The sequence below is a fragment of the Heptranchias perlo genome, chromosome 2 (genome assembly GCF_035084215.1).
Source record: "Heptranchias perlo isolate sHepPer1 chromosome 2, sHepPer1.hap1, whole genome shotgun sequence".
Classification (NCBI taxonomy): domain Eukaryota; kingdom Metazoa; phylum Chordata; class Chondrichthyes; order Hexanchiformes; family Hexanchidae; genus Heptranchias; species Heptranchias perlo.
In genome coordinates this window covers 137,857,551-137,875,214 of record NC_090326.1, presented here as the reverse complement: position 1 = coordinate 137,875,214, position 17,664 = coordinate 137,857,551, and the positions used below count along the sequence as shown (strand labels likewise).

At 39.5% G+C, this 17,664-nt stretch overlaps 1 protein-coding gene across 2 annotated transcripts in view; it reads left to right on the top strand.

Annotated features, from left to right (window-relative positions):
- Positions 1-17,664, top strand: part of LOC137344497 (integrin beta-1-like) — a 101,351-nt gene that overhangs the window by 63,387 nt on the left and 20,300 nt on the right. For both annotated transcript variants that reach the window (XM_068007539.1, XM_068007531.1), the window contains exons 3-10: positions 219-304; positions 7,978-8,194; positions 10,917-11,087; positions 11,175-11,413; positions 11,846-12,004; positions 12,160-12,255; positions 15,519-15,608; positions 15,698-15,838. In XM_068007539.1, coding sequence (XP_067863640.1) covers positions 219-304; positions 7,978-8,194; positions 10,917-11,087; positions 11,175-11,413; positions 11,846-12,004; positions 12,160-12,255; positions 15,519-15,608; positions 15,698-15,838 — 1,199 coding nt within the window. The remainder of the gene's footprint in view (positions 1-218; positions 305-7,977; positions 8,195-10,916; positions 11,088-11,174; positions 11,414-11,845; positions 12,005-12,159; positions 12,256-15,518; positions 15,609-15,697; positions 15,839-17,664) is intronic.

Below are 17,664 nucleotides of genomic sequence, written 5' to 3'. Positions count from 1 at the left end.
TGTTCCTGTGTTCCTAATGTTTAACGTGTACAGTTTAATTCATGATTGTATCCGATTTTAATCAGTATACAGATTTAATCTGGTTTAAATGGCTACTTTTGAGGACTTCTGAAATGCTTACATACAGCTTTCAGTATAAATTTAGTACTTTTTTGTACCTATTAATGTAAATGACTAGACATGTTACAGTGGTCTTAATTTGCCTTTTCATATTACAGATCCCAGTGAGTGTTTAAAAGCCAATGCAAAATCATGTGGGGATTGTATACAAGCTGGTAGAAATTGTGGATGGTGCACAGAAAACGTAAGTTATCAATTGTAAAAGTGGAAAATGGTTCCATTTGTTGTCTTTGTCTTTTGTCTTTTCAAATCTAAAGTGCTTTGTAATAGTGCATTATGAAAAGGCTATGCTATGGCAAATGTGAATGACTTGTAAGTTAGAAGTTCACAGGCACAAGTGAATTGAGCCTAAAAATTATTGACAATATTAAAGTGGCTAAGTGCTTAACACACTTCTGACATTCTTTGGTCTGGTATTTTACCAAAGACATTAACCCATTTAAAAATGTTTTGCATACTTATCAATCATTTGTAATTTATATGAAGTTGAAATACTACCTTTTTAACACAGTATAACACAATTTATGAAATCTCCTAATAGGAGGTTTGAACCAGAATTGCTTTGAATGAACTAATTGTAAAGTTTGTTTGGACAAAGCAAAGATATGCATTTGAAATGCAAGGTGGTCAGCAAGACCAGAGCGACTACCATGGATTCACTAGGAATTCCAGCAGGGGAATGGGGAATTCTGGTGGTTGCCATCATGCAGGTATCAGAGATTATAATAAAAATAACAATTATCATTTGTAACTTTTATATTTTTATGTTCTGGAGAGGAGGGAGAATGCTGCAGATTACCTGGGACACCATCTTTATGTACAACTAAGCAGTGTACAGACACACACTGTAACACGCAAACAAGTTGGCAAGCTTTTCAATTTAGGCTGAAAATTACTTTTTTAAAACTAAAAAGTGGAACTTTATTGGGGAAAATATTAAACTAAAATCAAAAGCATATATGGTGTACTTTGTAATACATTCTGTATAGTGCATGTTAACTTATCTGTGCAACAGATGCTGCTTTTTGACATCAAAATTACTATTGTGTGTATATATAGTAATGTAATGAAATAAAAACAAAAATTGCTGGAAATACTTAGCAGGTCAGTCAGCATCTCTAAAGAGAAATTCAGGTGATAATTTCTTTGAGTTCTGATGAAGGGTACACACCCAAAATGTCGTCATCTGTCATTGCTTTTTACAGATGCTAACTGACCTGAGCATTTCCAGCATTCCTTTTTTATTTGCAATTTTAACATTTCATTTTAATAATGTATTGTACTATATTTAGAGCAGGTTCAACAAGATCTAAAATTGTCATTGACTTATCCACTGGATATATTTACTCAGCAGTTCAAATTTAGAACTAATTACATGAACTTTGTATATCCCATGCATAACAAGCTATTGTTTCCACTAAGTCATTGTCATAGACTTGAATTAACATTGGCTTGATTATGTTGTGATGTGGAGATGCCGGTGATGGACTGGGGTTGACAATTGTTAACAATTTTACAACACCAAGTTATAGTCCAGCAATTTTATTTTAAATTCACAAGCTTTCGGAGGCTACCTCCTTCCTCAGGTGAACGATGTGGAAACGATTATGTTGTGGTTAGAATACTAGCAAACCTCCTGTGGTGTTGCTGACCAAAAGGATACGTCTTTCAGAAGGAAGTAGATTTGGTGTGGTATTGATTACTGAAGATGAGACAATGTAGTTTGTGGGAATGGGATATTTAACTTAAAAGGATTTGGTACGGGTGTAGAATAAATTAAGTGGTTTGAGGAAGTCATGAGTATTAAGGGTTTAAGATAGTTGAGAACAGCTGTACAGGAACAAAAAAAGAGATGGTGTGGAGCAGGTGCTGGAGGGTAAGCAGGGGGAAGGAGAAAAATGTACATGGGTTTTTTTAAAAAGGAAAGTGTAGAAAAGGATTTAATAAATGTAGCATGATTGGAAATGGGGATGGGGGATGGGGAGACAAGTAAGAGACACAATGGGTGTTGAGTGGAGCTGGAAATTCAAAAAAAAGCCACAATTGAGGGGAGGGAAAGAGGCAAAAGTGGGGCCTGGAATCCAAAAAAAAGAGCAACAACAAAGAACAAACCAGAAATTCAAAAGAAAGACAGAGGTGATTAAGAACTGGTAGAAAATGAAGAGCCAAAAAAAGGTGGGGTTGTTCAATGAATTGAAAAAAGAGGCACAAAGGTAGGGAGTTAAAAATGGAGATGGCAAATGGGAGAGGCGTGTATACTAATGCTGTTTGTGGGACCTTGCTGTGCGCTTCTCTAGTTTACAACAGTGACTACACTTCTAAAGTACTTGATTGGCTGTAATGCGCTTTGAGACATATCGAGGCCATGAAAGGCGCCTTCAGGTGAAAGGGAGTTAGAGGGCTGATAATTAGACCAGCGTGCAGATTAATTCAATCCCCATTTTAAAGTACTGCATTCTTTCCTTTTATATAATACTTTAACAAATCTTGCAGCGATTTGGGATGTAAAGTTAGTTGCGAGCACAGGAATTTCCCTGCAGTGCCGACCGAAGAACTGGGAGATGTAAACTTGAGGTGCTACAGTAAGACCACTGGCGGAGGGTGAAATTGCAGCATGATATGTTTTCATAGAATCATGCAGCACAGAAGGAGTCCACTCAGCCCATCTGTACCGACTCTGAAGAGCGATCCATTTAATCCCATCTCCTGCTTTTTCCCATAGCCCTGCAATTTTTTTCCTCATAGGAACAGGAGTAGGCCATTCAGCCCCTCAAGCCTGCTCCGCCATTTGATAAAATCATGGTTGATCTGTGATCTAGCTCCATATACCTGCCTTTGGCCTATACCTTAATACCTTTGGTTGCCAAAAAGCTATCTATCTCGCATTTAAATTTAGCAATTGAGCTAGCATCAATTGCCATTTGCGGAAGAGAGTTCCAAACTTCTACCACCCTTTGTGTGTAGAAATGTTTTCTAATCTCACTCCTGAAAGTTCTAGCTCTAATTTTTAGACTCCTAAAATCCCCAACCAGCAGAAATAGTTTCTCTCTATCCACCCTATCCGTTCCCCTTAATATCTTATAAACTTCGATCAGATCACCCCTTAACCTACGAAACTCCAGAGAATACAACCCCAATTTGTGTAATCTCTCCTCGTAACTTAACCCTTGAAGTCCGGGTATCAGTCTAGTAAACCTACGCTGCATTCCCTCCAAGGCCAGTATGTCCTTCCGAAGGTGCGATGCCCAGAACTGCTCACGGTACTCCAGGTGCAGTCTAACCAGGGTTTTATAAAGCTGCAGCATAACTTCTGCCCCCTTGTACTCTAGTCCTCTAGATATAAAGGCCAACATTCCATTAGCCGTATTGATTATTTTCTGCACCTGTTCATGACACTTCAATGATCTATGTACCTGAACCCCGAAGTCCCTTTGGACATCCACTGTTTTTAACTTTTTACCATTTAGAAAGTACGCTGTTCTATCCTTTATTGATCCAAAGTGGATGACATCACATTTGCCTACATTGAATTCCATTTGCCACAGTTTTGCCCATTCACCTAATCTATCAATATCCCTTTGTAATTTTGTGTTTTCATCTACACTGCTTACAATGCCACCAACCTTTGTGTCATCGGCAAACTTAGATATGAGACTTTCTACGCCTTCATTTAAGTCGTTAATAAATATTGTGAATAATTGAGGCCCCAAGACAGATCCCTACGGGACTCCACTAGTCACATCCTGCCAATGTGAGTACCTACCCATTATCCCTACTCTGTCGCCTTTCGCTCAGCCAACTTCCTAACCAAGTCCATACTTTTCCCTCGATTCCATGTGCTTCTATCTTAGCTAACAGTCTCTTATGTGGGTCTTTTATCAAATGCCTTCTGGAAGTCCATATAAATAACATCCATTGATATTCCCCTATCCACTACTTTAGTCACTTTCAAAAAAATTCAATCAGGTTTGTCAGGCACGACCTACCTTTCACAAATCCATGCTGGCTCTCTCTGATTAACTGAAAATTCTCAGTGTTCAGTCACCCTATCCTTAATTATAGACTCCAGCATTTTCCCCACAACTGATGTTAGGCTAATAATTCCCTGGTTTCCCCCTCTCCTTTCTTAAAAAGCGGAATGACGTGCAATTTTCCAATCTAGAGGGACAGTTCCTGAATCTAGGGAACTTTGAATGATTATAGTAAGGGCATCTGTATTGTGCTCACCTACTTCCTTTAAAACCCTTAGATGGAAACCATCTGGTCCTGGGGATTTGTCACCCTTTTGTTCTATTATTTTCTTCATTACTGTTGTTTTACTCATGTTAATTTTATTGAGTCCATGTTCCCAATTCAATATTAATTTTCTTGGGATTTCTAGCATGCTATCCTCTCTTTCTACTGTAAATATTGACGCAAAGTAACTATTGAACATGTCTGCCATTTCCCCATTGTCAATGACAATATCCCCACTTTCAGTTTTTAAGGGGCCAACACTGCTCCTGACCACCCTCTTTTTCCTAATATAACTATAAAAGTTCTTCGTGTCGGTTTTGATATCCCTTGCAAGTTTCTTTCCATACTCTTTTTGTAGCTCTTACTATCTGTTTTGTGACCCTTTGTTGATCTTTGTATCTTTCCCATTCGCCAGGATCTGTGCCATTTTTCGCCTTTTTGTGTGCCCTTTCCTTATGTCTTATACTGTCCCTTACCTCTTTAGTTGTCCATGGCTGTTTTTTTTGGCAAGTGGAGTTCTTGCCCCTCTGGTATAAACCGATTCTGTATCACGTTAAATGTTTCTTTAAACATTACCTACTGATCATCAGTCGTTTTACCCATTAACAGATTTGCCCAGTTTACTGTGGACAGCCTCTGTCTCATCCCATTGAAGTCTGCCTTACCCAAGTCTAGAATCTTAGCAGCTGATTCACTTTTTTCCCTTTCAAACACTACCTTGAACTCGATCATGTTACGATCGCTATTGGATAGATGTTCACGCACAGTTAAGCTGTTAACTAAATCTGGTTCGTTACTCATTATTAAATCTAGTCTGGCTTGCCCCCTTGTTGCCTCTAGGACATACTGCTGTAGAAAACTATCCCGGACACACTCAAGAAATTCACTACCTTTCTGGCAGTTGCTAGTCTGCTTTTCCCAATCCCAATAGACAGTTTCCTAGAAGTAAAGGGAATTAGGGGTTACGGGGAGCGGGCAGAAAATTGGACATGAATTTAGATTTGAGGTTAGGATCAGATCAGCCATGATCTTATTGAATGGCGGAGCAGGCTTGAGGGGCCGATTGGCCTACTCATGCTCCTATTTCTTATGTTCTTATGTGAAGGTTAAAGTCCCCCATTAAGACCACTATGCCTTTCTTACACGCTTGTCTCATCTCTGCATTTATACAATCTAGCACTTCAGAGCTGCTGCCAGGGTCCTATATACAACTCCCACTATAGTCTTAGATCCTTTCCTATTTCTCAATTCAACCCATAAGGTCTCTGTTGGCTGCTTACCCCTCGTTATATCTTCCTTTATCATTGAAGTGATTTCATCTCTAATCGCTCAGGCTACTCCTCCCCCTCTTCCATTTTCCCTATCTCTCCTGTAGACCTTATAACCCGGTATATTTAGTCTCCAATCCTGACCATCCTGCAGCCATGTCTCAGTAATAGCTATCATGTCATACCCTCCAATTTGAATTTGTGCCAGTAGTTCATTTACTTTATTCCTTATACTCCGTGCGTTTGTATATAGAACTCTTAGTTGGGCCACACACCCTAGCCTGACCTTCAGCTTTGATGCTGGGTTAATCGCTTTACTACACCTAGTTTTCACTTTATCTGTAGTGCCTAAAGTACACTTTCTTTCTGCTGCTCTACGCTTTTCCCTTTCACTTGTTCTTGAACTACTGTTTGTATTGTAAATTTCCCCTGGGTCTTCCCCTATTTTGCTTCTCTCAACTTTACTCTCTTCTGACTCCCCACTCAGGTTCCCATCCCCCTGCCACTCTAGTTTAAACCCTCCCCAACAGCAGTAGCAAACCCCCCTGCAAGATATTAGTTCTGGATCTGTTGAGGTGCAACCTGTATGGCTTGTACAGGTCCCACCTTCCCCAGAATCGTTCCCAATTCCTCAGGAATCTAAATCCCTCCCTCTTGCACCAACCCTCCAGCCACGCATTATCTGATCTATTCTCCTATTCCTATACTCGCTAGCACGTGGCACTGGGAGTAATCCTGAGATTACTACCCTTGAGGTCCTGCTTTTTAACTTATTTCCTAACTCCTTATAGTCTGCTTGCAGGACCTCATCCCTCTTTTTACCTATGCCGTTGGTACCGATATGGACCACAACCTCTGGCTGTTCACCCTCCCCCTTCAGAATGTCCTGCTGCCGCTCAGTGACATCCATGACCCTGGCACCAGGGAGGCAATATACCATCCTGGAATCACGTTTGTGGCTGCAGAAACACCTGTCTGCTCCCCTAACTATAGAATCCCCTATCACTATTGTCCTCTCAACCTTTCTCCTCCCCCTCTGCTGCACCAGCTGCCTGGTCGTCCTTGTCTGTCTGGCGGTCACCCAGTCCCCCTCTGCCTGTGCACTCTTAATCTGCGGGGTGACCACATCCTGAAACATGCTAGACACGGAACCCTCAGCCTCGCGGATGCACTGCAGTGACGTCAACTGCTGCTCAAGGTCCGAAACCTGGAGCTCGAGCTCCACCAGCTGACAACACTTCCTGCACATGTGGTTGTCCAGGACACGGGAAGCGTCCTGGAGTTCCCACATGGCACAGGTCGTGCATTCGACGGGTCTGAGCTGCCCTGCCATGCCTTAATTTATTAGATTAACTTAAAACAAATTAAGCCTTAAATACGGTTATTTTTGGTTCTATTACTCTAGTTAGGTAGTTTAAGCTTTCATTTTAATGAGCTACCAGTAGTTTTATGCTTCTAGCTTTTAATTCAATTTTATCCAATTCCCTAACTCAGAAAAAAACTAATACTCACCAGCCAATCACCGACCTGCTGCCCTGTGAAGTCACTACTTGTTTTTTCACCGATTGCCTCTCTTCGAGTGCGGGTAGGCCTTCGAGCCTGGGCCTTTAGTAGTCTCCGAGTCCTGCGCTCTCTCCCAGGTCCGCTTCCGCCTGTAGCTCCGTTCCGAGTATTTCAAGTATTTATCCAGTTCCCTTTTGAAAGTTACTATTGAATCTGCTTGTACTACCCTTTCAGGCAGTGCGTTCTAGATCATAACTCGTACATAAAAAAAATTCTCCAACTCCCCTCTGCTTTTGCCAATTATCTTAATACAAGATTCTTGTTTTATATAAGCAGTTTCTATTATAAATGTGGATTTAGGCATTTATAATGGAAAAAGTTACCTCAGGAAATGTTCAGACATTTTTTGTAAATAATTGTAGCTCATTAGAATCTATATTTTGTTCATAAGGTATATAACTAGTGCTTGCAGTCAATTTTTTATATGTAGTATGTAGAAGTTATGGAAGGCTTTGAGAGAGTAAACCATGAACGATTGCTTCTGCTGGTTGGTGAATGGTGCAGATGCTAAAGTGACTGGCATTCCAGTGGAACAGAACCCCAGCCAGAAACTCGGCTACGTGACTTGCTCAGATTTAAAATGGGCAGTCTTGATCGGAAAATCCACGCAGGTAGCTCCAGATGAAGTAACTGCCTCCTGTGCGACAATTTCTATGACTCAACATGGTAATGACATCGAATGGCAGGAAATGATTGGCACTAAATGTGGTCAAAAGTCTACAGATGTGATTAATTCATTTTAATCTTAATCTCAAGCATATAAACTTGCATCACATTCCTTTTTTTGTAGGAATTCTTGCAACAGGGGGAACCAAACTCTGCACGGTGTGATGATATAGAATCATTAAAAGAGAGAGGATGTACAGTGAAAGATATTGAAAATCCCACAGGGTCACAACATGTAGATGCCAATAAAGAACTTACTGGCCGTACAAGCGGAGAGAAGGTAAAGCTGGAAGACATTACACAGATTCGACCACAGAAGCTAACCCTGAAATTGAGATCAGGTATTTCCATAATCAGCTTTGAAAATAATACTTTGGGTTTTGTTACTTGCTATAAAGTGGAATGTGATTTTAGATTAGTATGCACTGCTGAAAATAATAGTCTCTGCACCATTCAAATATATGCCTAAAACAAATCATGGCAGGGAAGAGTGTTTAAGTACTAGGTTTCACTGGGATGTTCAGAACTGATTTTACGCACATCAGAAAATCCATCACCTTCAAGCATACAGTCAGAATGGCACTTTATTGTGTGAACCAAGCCATAGAACTATTGACATGTAAACTGCCTAGTTGTCTGGATAGCATTTTCAAGGAATACGTTTGCAGCAAATTGGTAAACACCTCAACTGTATCATAGGCATAAGTTATATTTTTTTAAAAAGTCAATTCTGCCTTTTCCATCTCAGCACTATCCACATCATTTTGCTCAACACCTTGATATTCCAAACATCCTGATTCAATAGGGTACAGTCCAGCCTTGTGACCTAGATGGTCCATGGGATAGCCCAATTCTACTTTGACAAGTGGAGTCTGGCTGCAGCTGTATTTTACCTGAGCAAGAGTCCCCCTTCCTTCCCTTTTCAGTATTTTCCCCCCTCCTTCCCTGTATTTTCAGTATTTTCCCCCCTCCTTCCCTGTATTTTCATTACAGGGAAGGAAGGGGGAATTCTTGTAATTCACAGTGGACTGAAGAGCCAAGTTTTTACACTTTATACTCATTGCCATTTTATGGCAAAACGGGTCTCCGCCCCCTTTTCCTGGTCTTGGCACATGGGAAAATGTCCGTTTCCAGTTGACAAAAGTCAGGAAAATCAGCTCCATAGACTAAATAGTAAAACTTTAAAAGGAGTAGAAGAGCAGAGAGATTTCGTTTTCCATTATGAGATGAGACTTGAGAAACTGCGGACCTTCACGAGAATTGAATATGCGAAGAGGAGATCTGATGGTGATCAGAATTATGGTTTTTGATAAAGTAAATAGGAAAAAAAACTATTCCCACTGGTCGGTGAGTCCGTAACTAGAGGGAATAAATTTAAGATCATAAGAACTAAGGGAGACGTTTGGAGAATTTCTTTCACTTAGATGGTTTTTAGGTCGTTGAGTAACTTATTAGTGGTGGAAGCAGAATACTTAATGGCCTTTAAAATGGAAGTGGATAAATATTTGAAAAGGAAAAATGGGAAACGACAGGGGAATGGACAAAATGTTTAGCTTCTATAGAGAGCAGATATAATGGGCTGAATGGCCTCCACCTGTGTGTAAAGCTTCTGTGATTCAATGTCAACCATTGATGTTATGACCAGTAATTTCTAATTGCAATATGAATATCCAGCCATCTTGTAGCTGCAGATATTTAGATCGTTTATTAAGGGTTTATGTAGTAAATAGATTATCATGCTGTACAGTGTTGACAGAAAATGTGGTTGGGGAATTCCCTGCAAGGTTAAGCTATTCATTTGTCTGCTAATCTGTTTATTTGAGAGAGCTGGTGTTTGATCTGTTTGAATCTATAGGCTTGAGGAGCCTTAAGTTTCTTGCATGTCAAAATTTTCTTTCGTTGCTAGTCCTTATTTTGGCACCTGGGATCCACTTACTTGGAATGGAATAGGGTAGTTATTAGATCGCATTCATTATTTTTTGCCAATTTAAATTTTTCTCATTTTAGTAAATCCGTACTAAAATTTATCCACCACCTTCCTTTGAAAGAAAAAAAGGAACTTTTGTTACTATAGTGATTTATGTGCTCAGATGTCCCAAAGCATTTCACAGCCAATTAATTATTTTTTAAGTTTTATAGGCAATCGCAGCAACCAATTTGTGTACTGCAAGGTCCCATAAACAACAAATGAGATAAATGATCTGTTTTGGTGGTGGTGACTGAGGGAGGATACAGGGAGAACTTGCCAGCTTCTCTTTGTATAGCGTCATAAAATTTTCTACACCCGCTGGAACAGGCAGGCAGGACCTTGATTTTAATACTTGATTCAAAAGACAGTACTACCTCAGAGCTGCACCACATTTTCAACCTAGATCGTGCTGATGTCCTGAGGTGGGATTTCAAAGCATCACTTTGTTGTGCATAGAACTTTAGCTTTTTGAGGCTAAGAGTTTGACACAGGAAGCAAGATTAGGTGATGACCTCACTAAGTTATTTGAGGAACTGGGTAGTAAAATGTCTCTTTGTTGTTTCACATCAAGGCAAAAGCCACCAGTGTTGAGTTCAGTATGCTTGTGAAGCAGCCACTTTGTGGGTAATGTCTTGAGGGTTTCTCAACACTGTTCACAAGCCATCTCTTCTCCACTTTCCACCCATTTTACTGCTCTAATCCTTCTGAGGTTATGCTATTAGGAGCTGTTGAGTTTAATATTTTTGAGACATTTTGTGCATTGTCACTGTCTCGGTGCTGTCTTTCTGATCCAAGAATAAAGATGCAGTTCAGAACTGTATGTATTGTAATGATTAAAGATTACTTAAAAGTGCCAGTGCAAGGGTATAAATATCTTGGACATAGTGTTAACCTGCATGACACTCTCTTCCTGTGGACCACTTTCAAAGCTTGAAGGCAGCCATATTTGTGGCATTCACAATGTGCATTGTGGTACAAAACTTAGTGCTATTTAGTGAGATTAGCACCTCAGAGAAATCTTCCTAAAGCATATCAAGCTTGTGGATTTGCATTTCATATGCCCATTTCTAACACTTCTTGGAACTTTTTTTCAGGAGAGCCACAAACCTTCCCACTGTATTTTAAGAGAGCTGAAGACTACCCCATTGATCTCTATTATCTTATGGACCTCTCTTTTTCTATGAAGGATGACTTGGAAAATGTGAAGAAGTTGGGAACGGAATTGAAAAATGAAATGCAGAAGATAACTTCTGATTTCAGAATTGGTAAAAATGATATTTTATCCTAGTTCCTATTCTGCTGCTTTACATTTAACAGATGCTTCATCTTGTGAAAAACCTGTTCCTATTTAGGGTTTGGTTCTTTTGTGGATAAGACTGTGATGCCTTACATCAGCACAACCCCGGCCAAGAGGAAAAATCCGTGCACAAATGGTGAAATATGTACAAGTCCATTCAGTTACAAAAATGTGCTACCGTTGACCAATGATGGATCAAAGTTCAATGAACTCGTAAGCAACCAGACTATTTCTGGAAACTTGGACTCTCCAGAAGGTGGTTTTGATGCCATAATGCAGGTTGCTGTCTGTGGGGTAAGTGGAAATAATGGTGGTATCTTTGTATTTTGAATAATCTCAATATTTTGTGTCTCTTGACTTGCTTCATAGATTATTCCAAAGTTTTTACTCAATAACTCTACTGAATTATTTTCACTCACTACTTTTTATTTCTTTTAGTGCTGCTTTCATAGTGGTAATCTGGATTTACCTCCTCCTATAATATTTAATATATACTTCAGTGGATCGCCCCTTGACTCCCTCCTTTCTATACTCAAACTTAAACTTGTCCAGTATTTCATCAGTGCTCTCCTTTACATTTAGAGTGCCCTTGTTGCTTTATTCTGTACCAATTGCTTCTCTTTCCCAAATAAACCTATTAAGATAGAACCATAGAAGTTTATGGCCCATTGTAGCTGTGCTAGATTTATAAATAGAGACACTATTTAATTATTCTCTACTTCACAGGATAAAATTGGCTGGAGAAATGTCACTCGATTGCTCGTGTTCTCTACAGATGCGGGATTTCATTTTGCTGGAGATGGTAAACTGGGTGGCATTGTTCTACCAAATGATGGGAATTGCCATCTCAGTACTCAGGGTCTGTACACCATGAGTGATTATTATGTAAGTTTGTTATTTGATTTTGGCAGTATGGATCTTGGGAATGTTTGTAGCTTAAACTTAATTCTTCAGCCTACCTTTAGAATACTTCATGTAAAATATCGAAAGTTGTGCTGTAAAGTGTCAAGTCATCTGAAATTCTGAAATTTTGTCTACAGGATTATCCATCCATTGCTCATTTGGTACAAAAACTTAGTGACAATAATATTCAGCCTATTTTTGCTGTTACAGAAGAGTTCAAGGGTGTATACAAGGTAAGTGCTTCCAAATATGCAAGAAATTTCAGACTATATTTTGTATGAGTCAGTACAGAATTCTAATTCATCCAGAATCTGATGTAAAAATTACAGTCTAAAAGCCCGTTCATTATTGACATTTGACCACAGGGTGTACTTGGTGGTAGGAGTTAACGCTTAAATAACTTACCGGATGGTTTTGGGGGAGAACTAATAAATAACAATGTACAGCACAGAAACAGGCCATTCGGCCCAACAAGTCCGTGCTGGTGTTTGTGCTCCATGTGAGCCTCCTCCCACCCTTCATCTAAGCCTATCAATCTATCCTTTTATTCCCTTCTCCCTCATGTGTTTATCTAGCTTCCCCTTAAATGCTTGAATGTTAGTTGCCTCAGCTACTCCTTGTGATAGCGACTTCCACGTTCTTACCACTGTTTGGGTGAAGAAGTTTCTCCTGAATTCCCTATTAGATTTATTAGTGACTCTTTTATATTTATGGCCTCTAGTTCTGATCTCCCCCACAAGTGGAAAAATCATCTCTGTCTACCCTATCAAACCCTTTAATAACCTTAAAGACCTCTATCTGGTCACCCGTCAGTCTTTTGTCTAGAGAAAAGAGCCCCAGCCTATTCAGTCTTTCCTGGTATAACCTCTCATTTCTGGTATCATCCTAGTAAATCTTTTTTGCACCTTCTCCAGTACCTCTATATCCTTTTTATAGTGTGGAGACCAGAACTGTTTGCAATACTCCAAGTGTGGTCTAACCAAGGTTCTGTATAAGTTTAGCATAACTTCTCTGCTTTTCAATTTTATCCCTCCAGAAATGTACCCCAGTGCTTGGTTTGCTGCTTTTTTAATGTTAATAACCTGCTTCGCTACTTTGTGATTTGTGTATCTGTACCCCTAAATCCCTCTGCTCCTCTACCCTGTTTAGACTCGTATTTTCCAAGGAGTATGTGGTCCCATTTTTCCTACCAAAATGTAACACCTCACACTTATCTATATTGAAATTCATTTACCAATTACATGCCATTCTGCAAGTTCATTAATGCCTTCCTGTATTTTGTCGCAGTCTTCCTCAGTATTAACTATACCCCCCAATTTGGGGTCATCTGCAAATTTTAAAATTGTACTTCTGATTCCTGAGTCCTAATCGTTTATGTATATGGTGAACAACAGTGGTCCCAGCACTGATCCTTGTGGAACATCACTTCCCACCTTTTGCCAGTTTGAGTAACAACAATTAACCCCTACTCTGTTTTGTAGCCAGCTTGCTATCCATTCTGCTACTTGCCCCCTGACTCCACATGCTCTGACCTTAGTCATGAGCCTATTATGTGGTACCTTATTCCATACTGTTTTGGAAGAAACGCTTGCATTTACATAGCACCTTATCGCATTTTTCAGGGTGTTGTAAAGCACTCCAGAACCAATGAATTACTTTTCTTGAAGTATGGTTATTAATGCGTAAGCAATTTGCACACCACGTTCCACTAATAACAAATGAGATGAATAACAGGTTAATCCTTTTGATGGTTGGTTGATGCAGGAATGTTGGCTTGGTCATCGGGAGAACTCCCTACTATTCAAGTAGTGTCATAGGGTGTTCTCCATTCATCCAAACCACTGGAAAAGGCAGACAGAATCTCTGTTTAATGACTTATTTAAAGGGCAGTGCATTTGGCAAAGTCACACTCACGAGCTTAGCAATACCAGTAGGTCGTTCAACCCCTCAATTCAGTCCAATCATGGTTGATCTGTACCTCAACTCCATTTACCCGCCTTTGCTCCATATCCCTTGATACCCTTACCAAACAAAAAAAAAATCTATTGATCTCGGTCCTCAAAATTTCACTTGTACCCTCGTCAACAGCCTTTTGGGGGAGAGAGTTCCAGATTTCCACTACCTTTTATGTGAAAAAGTGCTTGTTGATCTCATTTCTAAATAGCCTAGCTATAATTTTAAGATGATGCCCTCTTGTTCTGGATTCCCCACCAGAGGAAATAGTTTTTCTGCATCTATCCTATTGACTCCCTTAATCATTTTAAATACTTCGATTAGATCACCCCTCAACCTTGTAAACTCGGGGGAATACAAACCAAGTTTATGCAACCTGTCGTCGTAATTTAATCCTTTAAATTCTGGTAAATCTGCGCTATACCCCCTCCAAAGCCAATATATCCTTCCTGTGGTTCTGTACCCAGAACTGAACGCACAACTCCTTTAGTGTTGCCCTGATGTTAAACTAGATTGCGTTCAAGTGCTGGAATGGGGTTTGACTAGAAAGCATTATGAAATGGCGTAATTAGATTTCCTGAAAGCATTTGAGAAACTTCTACATAAAGGCAATGACATCTGCTTTAAAGTGGTTGAAATTCAAGGTAAAATCTAAAAATGAATAGAAAATTGACAAAGAAACAACAGCTGCTTGTTAGGGCTTGTCAGCACTGCAGAAAGTAGTGGGCTGTTGTGCTTACCTCAGCTTGGATTTAATGCAGTCTCTTCCTTTTTTGTTGATATTTTCCATTCACCCAAACCAGTGGAAAAGGCAGACTGGGCGTCCATTCAATGCAAGTTAGCCCAAGTTAGCCAGATTCATAGACAATACTAAAAGAAGTAGAGGTAGAGTCTGATGCAGCCAAGGACCTACAACATATGCAATATAAAGTCTGTGGGCAGAACTGTGGCAGATAAAATTCAATATAGTTGCAAGTCGTGTACATTGGTGGGGGGAAAAAAAAGTTCTATATCAAAGACACTTGAAATTTCCAAATGTTGTGAAATTGCAACAAATGGAACGCTGAACTATATTGCTAAATTAAAGTATAAATCACGATGTACTGATAATGGGAGATTTTTGATTTTGTATGCTTTAGTCAAATCTTCATTAATTTTGCAAGCGCTCAGCTTAGTGCAGTTATGATTTAATAAATATTCAGTTCCTGGTATCGTTCACTGATGACCCTTCTGATTTTGCTCAAATGTTTTCCACGTCTTAACCCCACAGTTACATTCAAGATTATAAAATTTGGATTAGGTTTTCAACTTAGAGAATGGAACTTAGCACCCTTAGCTCTTCTAAATCCTAGTTGTTATTTCAGAGTTGATGCAATTCCTTTTTTTTGTCTCCCCTTGAGGGTGTTTTCCATTCATCCGAACCAATGGAAAAAGCAGAAATGGCCTCAGATTAATGCCTTATTTAAAGTGAAAACATTTGGTAACTTGACAAGTATTGCCATTTCATAACTGGAATTTAACATTGTTGCTCTATTTATAATAGGCACTCCATGACCTCATTCCAAAATCTGAAGTGGGTGTTCTGTCATCAAACTCCAGTAATGTAATCAAGCTAATTCTTGATGCTTATCACGTAAGTACTGACCATTAAGGTGACCCTTGCATCAAAATTTATTCAACTTACAAATACAGTGATGGTTACTCTTCCATCTTTTTTTACAGGCTTTATCTTCTGAGGTTATCCTGGAGAACAGCAAATTACCAGAAGGAGTGTCAATACATTATACAGCCTTCTGTAAGAATAATACCGTTTACACAGGGGAAAATGGCAGGAAGTGTTTAGGCATTCAAATTGGCGATGAGGTAAGATCCAGTCAATCCATTGCCCACAGTAACATTTTCTGAAAGGTTTGATCAATGGCAATGCAAATGAAATATGCACTTGCTATGGTACTGAACTTGGGAGCCAGGAAGATAGCTCACTATCAGCTTTTTTGCATATCGTGGTTTAGACTGAAGTTGACACTTCAAATTTAGAGGTTACCCTTCTCGTCTCCCTCCACCCCTTCATGACTGATCATAATGCTTGGGTCTTCCTCCTGCATAATGTGTAGATATATGCAACCACTCTATACCTAGGTTCTCTCTTGTCTATTTTTGGTACCTGTGAAGTGTTGGTGACTATCAAGATATGTTGCTGCTCCCAAAGGATCTGATGCAGTCATGCTGTCTTTCTTACTGTGTAAGGATCCAAAAATGGTCATTCATGATCTTAGCCCAAGTCAATGTTGTCCCTTCTCTGTCCTTGCATGTTACTACCTCCATGTCCATGATCAAGTAAAATGACAAGATACCTCCAATTGAATCTAGTAGAGGTCTTGTAAATTGAATCTCTTTGACCTCCACTTTTGGTCTGTGTAGTTTAGTGCTATATTCAAGGCTGAGATAGGTAGATTTTTGGACTCTAGGGGAATTAAGGAATATGGGGATCGGGCGGGAAAGTGGAGTTGAGGTCGAAGATCAGCCATGATCTGATTGAATGGCGGAGCAGGCTTGAGGGGTCGTATGGCCTACTCCAGCTCCTATTTCTTGCGTTCTTACATCGGGCATTCCCTTTTTGCACTAGGCTATTGGGGCAGCATGTTATGCATGTATTTTTATTTTTTTGCTGCATCTGCTATAGCAGTACTGTTAAATTAGAAAAGTTTCTTTGGTTTTACAAATTTGCCAGAAATTTGTTATGGAGGTCTTGTTGCTGCACTTCTAATTTGGGACAGAATGAGAGAAATGGTGTAGTAAGGAATAAGAAATCGAGAGATTTGATGATAGACCAGCATTTCTGGAGGACTGGTTGGTGCAGTGGGTTAGACACTGGCATTTCATCTCTAGGATTTAGTTACAAATCCAGACAAGAACAATGGGATGAAAATCTCCGTTGCTGGTCGTGAAGTTCTCTCTGCTGGCTGTAAAGGTCCTAAGTGCAATGAATTTGGCCAGTTTCTAACCAGTTCCTATTGATCTGGGCCCAAGCATAAAAATGACCCTAATTTGGCACTAAATTTATATCTTGCCAGGAAGCTACAGGGTGGCTGATATGGACAATTAGGTTGAAGTTAGGACTGAGGTCTTTTTCAGGCAAAGTTAAGGGAGCTTTATTCTGCATCTGACTGCTATATCTTACCTTGAAATGTTGACTGTTGAAATGGAAAGTTTACATTCCCTTCTACTGACATTCCTCACTTTACAAAATATAGAAATTGACAAATTAAATTAAAAAGAGCACACGTTGGTAGGAATATAAAGGTTGATGTCAAAATTATTTAAAATTTGGTCAGTACATGAATTTAAACTCTTTGTAATAAGTGCTTCTGTCCTAATACATTGAGCGGGTCAATAGTTTGTTGTGAAGGTGGACCTGATTTTAATAGCATTGTGCAGTGGAACTGTGCAGCATAGGGAAAATATTGAACACAACTTTGTAATTTTAATACAGAAATTAAATTAGTCTTGCTGCAATGCAAACTGTACTAATTTCATCCTTAAAGTTCTACTTTTTCTCATTTCTTTCTCCTCCCCAGTCAGCACATGCCATGCACTTTACTCTGCTGGCTCTTAGAACTCTGTGAACACGCTAACTAGAAAATACATGAACAGACTGCAGTGAATAATCCTTTCACCCTTGCTTCTCT